Below are 11,836 nucleotides of genomic sequence, written 5' to 3' on the forward strand. Positions count from 1 at the left end.
AAATGACTCCCAGGTCAGGGTTCTTTCCATTTCTAATAGCCTTGCTATGTCTGTTAAATCTTTGATCGAGCAATTCCAGCCATAGATCGTGCATTTTAGATAGTTAATCTTCTTTCCCAAAACCTCCCTATAAATGTATAGCTCCTTCTTGAAGGTTCTAGCAAAATTTATGCTAGCTCCTCCAAGCAATAATGTATCATCATAAAACTAGGCATGATTTATGTCTTTAACATTGTGAGTCATTCTCAGGCCTGGCAGAGTTTGGATCTGTTGACAGTAGTCTAGCTGGAAGCTAAGCACCGAAGCTTGAATGGTGTAAAGAAGCGGGGACAAAGGCAACCTTGTCTTAACCCCCTCGAGGCCTGGAAAAATTTCGTTGAACGACCATTAACTAGAGGCACTATCCAAGGGGAGGCAATGCAGGCTTTCACCCAAGTTATGAGAACTTTTGAGAAACAAAATTTCTCCATCACAGAAAATAGGAAATCATTTCTCACTTTGTCAAAGGCATTTGTGAAATCTAGCTTAATCACCATGCCTTTCTCTTTTCGATGGCAACTTGAATGAATTGCTTCTTGCACCAGCACAATATTGTCAAGACTCTTTCTCCCTTTTATGAATCCTCCTTGGTTTTCAGGGATGATGACCAACAAAATTTTCTTAATACGGTTGGCTATTATTTTTGTAATTAGCTTATAAATTGTATTACACAAAGAGATGGGCCTGAATCTGCTGAAATCGGTGGCGCCTTTGTCTTTCAGAATCAAGGCAAGGAAGGTCGAGTTGGTACTGCCTCCAACCTTGGTGCAGGTCTGAGATTTACAGATCATTCTCAGAAGGTGTTTTTTAATTGTAGGCCAGCAAGTAAGGTAGAACCTTGCAGTGAACCCATCAGGGCCAGGGGCTTTATCTGGATCCATGCAATCTAAAGCTTCTTTAATCTCATTCATACTGATCAGAGCATTTAGCATAATATTGTCAGAATCTTGAACACAGTGAGGAATAAGATCAATCAAATATGCTTGAGAATCGATAGGAGGGTCTTCTGGGGTAGAGTAAAGATCTTTGAAGAAGGAGTGCGCTGCTCGCTTTATGCCTTCAGAATATTTAACCACAGTGTTTTGATAGTGAATTTCATTTACTGTTTTGGAAGTGCTTGCGTGCTTTAGCTTGCTTATGCAAGTAGCTTGTATTTTTGTCTTCGGCCTGTAACCAAAGATTTCTAGACTTCTGTCTCCAGAACTCTTCTTCATCCCTACTTGCTCTATGGAGATCTTTTTGCAGCTCTACTTCTTTTTGAAGAAAGATTTGAGTTACATCGGAATTATCCATTGTTAATTGATGGCCTGCTAAATTTTCATGCATCTCCTTTCTTTTGGTGATGGGCGTTTTCAACCTTTTAGCCCACTCCTTGAGCTCCCTTTTAAGTATCCTCATTTTTTCTTCCCACATAAAGAAAGGGGATCCTTGAAATTGTCAGTTCCAGGCCTTGGATACCACCTCCTAGAATCCTTCTTGATGAATCCATAGAGAACTGAATCTAAAGGGAATGGGGCCAAGATTTCCATCCAAGGAGAGCTCAAGCAGAATGGGTTTATGGTTAGAGGTGCAGTTTGGTAGAATTTTAGAGGTGGCCATTAGACCACAATTCAAGAAGGAGGAATGGACTAGAAATCTATCCAGATGAACAGCAATGTGGCCAGGGCCTATCCTTTTGTTTGACCAGGTGAATTTCCTAGATGTGGGCTTGATATCCTCCAATTCCCAATCTAAAATGAGGTCTTCAACCCATTATTTAGCTGGGTCCTTGACCAGAAAGCCCCCCTTTTTCTCTTCTGCAGCTACCATAACATTCAGATTACCTGCAATAATAATATTTTCTGGGTTGTGTAAGAAAATATAGGACTAGAGCGAGTCCCAACAATTTTTTGCTCAGATGGTAAGACCGAAGCATAAATTTTGAACATACTTACTTGGTGGCCAGATTCTTTATGGAGGAGCTTAGTGAGTAGCCAAAGGGGGCAACATTCTTCGTGAATCAGATCATATTTGGAGCTGTCCCAAAAGGAGGCAATCCCTCCAGAGGCGCCTCTGGCACTGACTGCTCTCCCTTGGCCTTTATGCCAGAATGCTTTGCTTGCTTGGAGGAGTAGAAGGTCCTCCATTTTTGTCTCCTGGATGAGAAGGATTTTAGGCAAGTACATCCTTACAATGTCTATCAGAGCTTCTTCTTTCAACCTGCTGCCTAACCCTCTGCAATTCTAGGAGACGTATTTCATTATTTATTGGATTGGAAGGTTGTGGCTCCTTTTGGAGCCTGACCATGCTTGCACCTAGATCTAGTATTCATCATTCCTTTGAGAGTTTTCTAAGAGCCTTCAAGAACATCCTGATAATTTGTTCCTCTCTATGTTTCTTCTTGGACTTTCGACCCCTGGCAGACTTGATAGGAGTGACTTGCGAGCTGTCTAAATCTGAGACTCCATCTTCTGAATCTCCCTTAGAATCAGAGCCTAGACAGATGTGATCCTCGTTTTCTCCTTTTTCCCCTTGTTCATCCTCTGATGGAGGAAGAGTTGACTTTCTCTCTGCTTCTTTCACTTTCTTCGATGGGTCTTTTGGTTCCTCTTGGGTTCCAATGGCATCTATCTTTACCCCAGAGGAAGAACCCTCTTTTGGAACTTCTTTGGCTTTTGGTTTAGGTCGGGGCTTCGCCAATGGCCCTGAATTTTTCTTCTCGTTTGGTTTTGGGACTGCCTTGCCCTTTTTTATTTCTTTCCATCCTTCTTCATCCACATTGTCCCTGGTTGGAGCTTTTGGGCAATTTCGTTGGAAGTGTCCATGTTCGTGACAGGTTCTGCATTTGAAAGGCAGTTGATCATAATCCAATTTTTGATAGTGATGCCATTTTTTACTGTAAGTTTTACCGCTTCGGGCAGTCCAGCTTCCAAATCGACTTCTACACAGATTCTTGCACAAGTATATTGGCCCTTGTTATTTGCTTTGTCAATGAAACGACCTAGGCCATTTCCAATCTTCTGCAAGGTGTGATAGCTCCAGCAATGGATCAGATGATTGGGAAACCAGACCCAGACTGGGACCTCTTTAGTGGTACCGACTGAGGGATCAAAGTTGGTGGTCCACTTATTAAGATGTAGACCCTCATTTCCCATAAAATACAGACCATTTCTGATAACCAAATCTCAATCTTCTTTGGAGGTGAACTGGAAAATGAAATACCCTCTTCCGACAACATAGCAGATCACATTGTTTTCCAACTGGGGCCTCCAGTTGCGTTGGATCCAGTCATCAGTTGTTTTTGTACAGGGCCAACGTCCCATAAATTGTCTTACCAACTCTCTGTCAGCCAAGGCTAGGGCGATTTTCATCAGTTGGTCTTCTGGCAGGGCGATCTCAGGAATTTCCTCCAATTTTTTGATGAATTTCAAGACTTCTGGAATCAAACGATTCTTCCCTTTCTACGAGACCAATCTTCTGAATGCTTCTTCTAAAGAGATTGGTGGGGTGGGAGAAGGCTCCCCACTCCCAGGCGCACTCATCGCGGTGGCTACACTCCTCTACGATCGCAAAACCCAGATGCGGACGTTGTGCCAGCAGCAGCACTGACCAGAGGAGGGAGGCAGAGCTTGATTGTGGGGATGTCGGGAAGGATTGAGAGCCCAGCAGTAGTGGTTGCCAGACAGGGGGCCTATGAAGGGCTGCAGAGGCCAAGGAAGCAAGGGCACAGGAGCTCCAGTTCAGAGCACGTGTGCAGATCACCCTGATACTCAGCGTTGCCCTCCATTTTCATTTGAAGCAAAATATTATATTAAACATAGGTTTGATCTAAAGTGGTCATTGTATTAAATATAAAGTTTTGTCTTAAAATATTTTTGTCTCAAAATGATTTTGTCTTAAGTTGTTTTTGTTTTAAAATAATTTTGTCTTAAACTATTTTTGTCTTGAATATAAAGTTTTGCCTTTAAATTTTTTTCTCAAACTACTTTTTTCTTAAATATAAAGTTTTGTCTCAAAATATTTTCGTCTTAAATTATTTTTGTCTTAAATATAGAGTTTCGTCTTATAATATTTTTGTCTCAAACTACTTTTGTCTTAAAATATTTTTGCCTTAAACTATTTTTGTCTTAAATATAAAGTTTTGTCTTAAAATATTTTTGTCTCAAACTATTTTTATCTTGAAGTTTATATTTAAGACAAATCAATTGATATTAATTTTTAATGTAAAATAACTAAAATAAAAAATGAGTTTTTGAGACAAAAGATTTCTTGTCTTAAAAAAATCTCTCAAAAATGCCCTTGGTATAGTAATGTATCACGATAAGACATACTTTGTGACAATAAAACACGCTTTATAACCTCCATCAGAGAGAAAGTTTTATTGTTTCTACCCTACATATATTTGCACCATGTGTGTCTTCTTGGTGGTACTCAACAATTCTTTTTATTCTATCCTTGCATATATTTATGCCATGTGTGTCTTCATTATGATATTGATTGTCCTTTTAAGCCTTCACTATCAAATATATATGTAATTGAATGGGTTTTAGTTCCACATCATCATAATCAGGATCTCGAAATTCTACCCGATGTCCAATCCAATGCCCTTGAATGTATATAGTTAAGAATGAGTATCCTTCATTATTTTATTACTTTTATCTATATTATAACACTATAACCATCTTAAACGAGGATCAAGCATTTCAAACTTTTTTAAGGATTAACTTTTATATGGTTTAGCATCATAATTAAAACATATAATATGTTATATAATTTTTAAAGTGTCCATGAATTTGATATGTTATCCCAAAAAAAGGTTTATCAATATTTTTTTGAATGTATGTAAATAGGAATTATGTCTAATTCTAAATATTGGTTTTCTAATTTTAAAAAAAAAATTATAATTGATTTTGGTAAGATCGTGAGTTAAGATGGAGCTAGGGTACTTTAATTCCCCTTTCAAAGAGTCTATATTTCAATAATAACTTGAAGCTATTTTTATTTTAAACATTTTTACTTCAATTTGACCAAGTAAAAATATTTTGAAGTTACTAATTTTTTTTTCTTTTAATTTTAATTTTTAAGTATTTTGACAAAGTCAAAATATTTAACGACAACATCCCTTCTATACTGAACCTTTTAGATATTGGTTTTCTAATTAAAAAAAAAATATTATAATTGTATTTGGTAGATCGTGAGTTAAAATGGAGCTAGGGTACTTCAATTCCCCTTTCAAATAGTCTATATTCCAATAATAACTTGAAGTTATTTTTATTTTAAACATTTTTTTTATTATTTTTACTTTATTTTGACCAAGTAAAAATATTTTGAAGTTACTAATTTTTTTTGTTTTAATTTTAATTTTTATATATTTTGACAAAGTCAAAATATTTAAGGACAACATCCCTTCTATACTGAGCCCTTCTCAATGTGAAGAGACACCTCTCAATGCCAAGAGACACTCAATATAGATAAAAGTCTTTAATAAAAATTAATTATTATGAACTGTAAAACTAAAAATATAATATTTTTTAGTCCTGTGGACAGCTCAATTGGTAATCTTAGATATATGAAATCTTTGAAACTCTAGGGAGACCCTGGTTCAAATCCCCCTATTTGTGATCTAGTTTAGAGAGAGTAAGATAAATGATAGACCCAAAATGTTTACTAGAAATTACATGTAAGACAAATTAATTTAGGTCACAAAACAAAAATATAAGATTTTCAACTACAATAAAAAAATAAACATAATTAATTTATGTATATTTTAATAAAAAATATTATGAATAATAAATTAAAAGTATAAGATTCTCCAGTAAAAAATATATTTACCTAATCACATTTTACAAATATATTCATTTTACTAAGAATATATGAAACTTTTATAAAAACAAATGAGTCTACAAATAAATATATGAAACATTTATAAAAATAAATGAATCTAACAACATCACTTGCATATGAATCATTCATTAAATTCATGAATCATTCATTAAATTCATTAAATTAAATAAATTTAATAGAATGGAGATTCACAATTAATTTTATCCATCCTTTTTATTTCTGTAATTCATATAAAACCCTAAAAAATTGCTAAAGAGTTGGGTTTGGGCCCTAATCTTTTTTTCGGAGAAATTAACCTTATTATGGATCCATATTATGGCATGACCATATGCTTAGTTCGGAGCAATGGATCGTCCACACCAAATTATAGGTTATGGTGATGCTCCCATAACAATAGGAAATGGAGGTGTTAAACATTTTCATAATGTGATGAATGTAGCTGCCATTAAGAAGAATTTAATATTTGTTTCTACCATAAGAGATTAGAATTTGAAGGTAGAGTTTTTGAAGTCACACTATTTGTGAAATATATGTAGGACCACTTCAAGGTTGTTGTTGCACATGTGAGAGTCGGAGGCTTATATAAGCTTTATGCGACAAGAAAAAGGTCATCATGGCATCTACAACCATGACAATCGAAGCTCTTTGGCACTAAAGCTATGGTCACCTTAATTATCATGACTTTTTGATATTTCAAAAAGAAAAAATGGTAGAGTGACTTTCATTATTAAAGAATGAATATTCTTCATCTGAATGGTGTGCATTAGGGATAATTCATAAGGAGGAATTCCCTATTAATACATATAAAAGAATAAGGGATGTTTTGGAATTTGTGCATACAGATGTATGTCAGTCTATATAGACTAGATTATTTGGAGGAGCATATTATCTTTTGATATGCATTGATGATTGCAAAAAATATACATGGGTTTAATTTGTGAGAATGATAGTGATGTATTGGAATATTTTAAAGAGTTTAAGAGATAGTGGAGAAGCAAATAGGAAAATACATCAAAATCCTCTGATCTGATCAAGGGATAGAATATAGATTAGGTGCGTTTGTCAAGTAATGCAAAGCTCGTGGAATTATAAAATAGCACAGGGTGCCACATACTCCATAGCAGAATATAGTAGCTAAAAGGAAGAACATGACCTTGGTGGTATGTACGAGGAGCATGATGAAAGGTAAAAAGCTTACTAATTTTTTTTGGGCTAAAGTTGTTACTACAATTGTTTATTTAAAAGATAGAAGTCCAACAAAATGTTTAAACCATAAGACTCCATTTGAATCTATTTATAGTTATAAACCAACAGTAAAACATTTGAGAATACTTAGAAGCAAATCTTTTCCTAATGTTCTGAAAGAAGATAGGAGGAAACTTGATGCCAAAGCTATCAAGTGTATGTTTGTTGGTTACTGTTATGATCATAAGGAAAACAAAATGTTTGATCCCTCTACACATAAATTCTTTGAAGGTATATATTTGTTGGTCCATGCATATGAAGGCCACAAGGAGGACAACTACAATGGCATATCCCTCATGATCTTGATGATGTCAAAGAAGAAGTTAATGGCAAACAAGAGCAGAAACAAGAGGAATAATATAGTGATATGGGCATCTCAAGTTATGAAAGCAAACCTGGGGGCATTGAGTCACCACAAAGTAGGAGATAGAATGAGAGCAATGAACTCCCAAGAAGATCAACATGCCAAATTCAACCACCTATACGATGTAAATATTATGCCTTGATGACTAACATGTTGAATGCCATAGAACCTTTGAAATTTAAAGAAGCGAGTGAGCATGTGGAATGGAGAAATGTAATGAAGGAAAAATACCATTCAATAGTAAGAAATGATACTTGGGAATTAATTGAATTGCTGACGTATAAGGTATTGATAGGATGCAAATGGTTGTTCAAAACCAAATTTAAAGATGGTGCAAGTATGGATTAAAATAAGCAAGTTTGGTTGCCAAAGGTCATTCACAAAATCAGGAATTGATTATGATGAAACCTTTGCACTTGTAGCTAGCTTAAATGTAATTAGATTGATTGCTTTAGCTACAAAACGTATATGCAAACTTAATTTTCTAATATAACTCTTTGTGTAGTGTTACCTGTGAAGAAATTTTGTTGTGGCGAATTCTCAAAGATGTTAGAGAAGAAAAAAACATCTCAATGATTATAAAGTGTGAAAATTAGAGCTCCATCAAATTGGCAAACAATATTGTGTACCATAGAAGATAAAAACATATTCAGTCCCATTACCATTTTGTTTGGGAAAATATGCAATCTAAAGAAATTACTTTAATTTATTGTAATATTAGCGATAATGTGGTTGAAATATTTATAAATCCTCTTGGAAAGGAAAACTATGAATCATTTATAACTATGTTAGGTGTGGTAGAAAAACATTTCTCCGTTAAGGGGGGAGACTTCAAATAATGGAGAATTGTGGAGTTTTGTAGATTTTATTATTGTTAGTTTCTTGTAGTGTTATAATAAGATTGCAGTTAAAATTGCAGTTTTTAATAAGGCTCTAGATCCTATTTATGTTATTCAAAATCCTCAATAAATTTGTATTCCTATAAATGTACGTGCTTTGTTTTTGAATGAATCAAGTTGGAAGTGTAGGTCGTGTCTAGGTTGAATAAGCCTTATCTGAAACCTGCGCATCTATTTTTCCATATTTGTCTTCCATTAAATGCTCTGTATTTTTAATGGGTGAGTAGAAATGTTGAGATTTGCAGATGGAGTAGGTGTCGTTGAGAAGGATCGGGACGATTACCAGTCCTTGCACAAACTGAATAATTAATTAATATTTTTCTTCTGTGTTATCGTGCCGTAAATATTGGCACTGGGAGTATCGGGTGTCTTCGTTTTCATTCAATCTAGGATATATTTTTTTTGATTAGTATTTTAAATATCTTGTAATGAAAATGTCAATGAATTGCTAAGACCTACATGTTGGAGACATTTTATATCTTTGTCTATTTGAGCACTACAGTAACTATTGAGGTACGTCATAAATATTATAAACTATTTATACCAGGATGTATTTGTAACTTATTTTGTAAGTAATTGTGCTCATTAAATCTAAAAAATAACAACACCTTACTTGGAAGAAGACCATTTTACTACACCTGCGTTCTATGCATCCACAAATCTCGCACTAAAAGAAAAAAATCCTTAGTAGAATGGAGTTGAGAAGCAGTTACATGACATAGTAATAAGCCATGCTCACGCCGCTTCTCCTTTTCCTTTTTTGATGCTCTAAATCCAAGAAGATTTGGAAGAATACTGATGTAGTGCTCACTCTTCAGACCAACATAGTAGAGAATCATTTCATTTATAAAACAAATAGATTAGAAAACCAATATACGTAGAAGCAATAATACTACATCAAACTTAGAAGTTACCATCGAAAACTTTAACAACAAACATAAACCAGGCTAACAATGAAGGTTCATCGAAAACCTACCATAACTCTTACACCACTTGTTATACCTGCCAAGGTAAGTATATAGCGATCGGTATGTCGCTGACCGCATATTAATTCTATTGACTTGCTTTTTATATCACCCATTTAACCAAAGTTTCTTTGTGGCTGAGCATCGCAGGTAGGGATGATAACGTTTAAGCAAAGTTTCATAGCTATTTGATTGGGAAAGAAGAGTGGAACTCTTATAGCAACTTCGTTTTAGATTACCTGATTAGGGCATTGTTGGAATTAATGCTTACATTCCATATTTGAGAAATTGGTTTGTGATGGTTGAGAAATTCTCTCAACCACTCTCTCTAAATTAGGAATAAGTTGGATCTCAAAAACTCTATTTAATAGAGTGATCTGAATGTAATCCGGGTGTGTGAGTGTGATTGCACACACACCATTTGTGCATAATATATGATTTAGTTTCTGTGATTGTGTGATTTTAGCTGTTTCTATCATGGTATCAGAGCACAGGATCAGAGGCCTGTGTATTGTGAGTCTAGATCCATTTTTTTTGTTTGTCCATCATAATCGACATTGTTTTTATTTCTGTCTTTTAATGCCCGGTGCTGAACGCAAACACAAGACAGGTATGTTGGACCTGCCAGAGAGCTGTATATCTGCCATTTTCTCCTTTACTATGCCGCGCGACATTAGCAGACTGTCAGTTGTCTCCAAGCTCTTCAAATCTGTGTCCTATTCGGACGATCTCTGGAACAAATTCCTTATGCCTGGCTTTATCCAAATTGCTTATTATTACTATTTTTCAAACGGTTCGATGCCCAAAACTTCTTTAAACAGTACAAGTGATATAGCATCTGTGAATTTTTTTAGAGAAAATGGAACGAAAGGGGTGTCACCAATATGGTCGGATCTGAAGATAATGGTTGCAGAAGCGAAGAAAGTGATGGGAATTCGGAGCTTTCAGATATTTGTAGCTCAAGGGGTCATGGGATCATTTCCATGGTCGGCTCTATCGTTTGTACCCATGTGGCTGGAGCTCATTGGCTTCTCTCATGAAGAGACTGCATTTCTGATGACTCTGTTTACCGTGGGGTGTTCCCTGGGTGGATTGTTTGGAGGGCGAATGAGGGACGTTATTGCCAGACGCCTTCCAAATGCTGGAAGGATTATTCTTTCGCAAATAAGTGCAGGTCTGGCTATTCCTTTGAGTGCAGTTCTGCTGCTAGTTATGCCTCGTGATCCTTCTACTGGGTTGGCACATGGCCTAATGTTTTTCATCATGGGAATCTTCATATCATGGAACGGAGCTGCCACCAACAATCCCATATTTGCAGAAATTGTACCTGAAAAGGAAAGAACAACTATCTATGCCTTGGACCGATCATTTGAAACAATCCTCTCATCCTTTGCTCCGCCAGTGGTTGGCATTCTGGCCCAACATGTACACGACTCCAGATTCGAGGTACTTGCGGAATTAACAGTGGTTTCGTGGTTGGAGGTCCGTGGTCAAATCGACTGCAGGCTTTTGTCTCCGGATACCAACTACAGAGTGGTGTTTGTCCTTAAATTCAGAGAACGTCAGTTTGGGTGGACAATGCCAGTTACTTTTTCAATTACAACGCCGGACAGAGAACAGATGGAAAATACATTTGTGATTATATTAGTTTAATTTCCATTATTATAAAATGTTTTGAAGAAATCAAGAAGTAGTAGGAAGGCTCAATATGGATGGTTGTCCAGATAGTATGGCAGTTGCGGATGTAGGGAAGGATCCCTCATTAGTGGTAGACGTGGTGGTTTCCTAATGAGGTTATGTGACAGATTGGGATGCTGTCCAGTAATTGACTTTGGGAGGTCCTTGATTCGGGAGTTGAGGAAGGGAACTTGGGAATCCAACTTGCCAACTACACCTTTCCGAGGGTTATGAGGCAACTTGATGGAGCATCTACTGATAAGCTTGATTATTTTGTTATTTTCATGTAATGTAATCATTAAGGGGGGATGTTGGAATTAATGCTTACATAATTTGAGAAATTGGTTTGTGATGGTTGAGAAATTCTCTCAACCACTCTCTCTAAATTAGGAATAAGTTGGATCTCAAAAACTCTATTTAATAGAGTGATCTGAATGTAATCCGGGTGTGTGAGTGTGATTGCACACACACCATTTGTGCATAATATATGATTGAGTTTCTGTGATTGTGTGATTTTAGCTGTTTCTATCAAGCATTAACTTTACCGCATTAACCTAAGTTCCATCTTTAAACTCATTAAATTTTAGAAGATCATATCCTATGCTTGAGTTCGAGCTTTAAAGTCATTATATAAATTTTCGATGATTATATCCTATATTTTACTTTGGGGTCAGCTTGTGTTTTTAGCTTTAAACTCATTACATTTTTGAAGATCATTATTCTATGTTTTATTTTGAGGTCAACAATGTTTTTACATGCAATCGATATCATTTGGCAGGCATGCCATCCGCAACGCAACGACCAGTTTTTATAACAAGCAGTGT

At 35.8% G+C, this 11,836-nt stretch overlaps 1 protein-coding gene across 1 annotated transcript; it reads left to right on the forward strand.

Moving 5' to 3' along the window:
• Positions 1-9,914: 9,914 nt before the first annotated feature.
• Positions 9,915-10,988, forward strand: LOC149158223 (uncharacterized). Its single transcript, XM_089433922.1, has one exon. It carries the CDS (start codon positions 9,915-9,917, stop codon positions 10,986-10,988), a length of 1,074 nt encoding a protein of 357 aa, XP_089290048.1.
• Positions 10,989-11,836: the final 848 nt, after the last annotated feature.

This window comes from Pinus tabuliformis, chromosome 5_2, assembly GCF_031772625.1.
Source record: "Pinus tabuliformis cultivar Carrire ecotype Pingquan chromosome 5_2, CPIR1, whole genome shotgun sequence".
In the NCBI taxonomy this organism is placed as follows: domain Eukaryota; kingdom Viridiplantae; phylum Streptophyta; class Pinopsida; order Pinales; family Pinaceae; genus Pinus; species Pinus tabuliformis.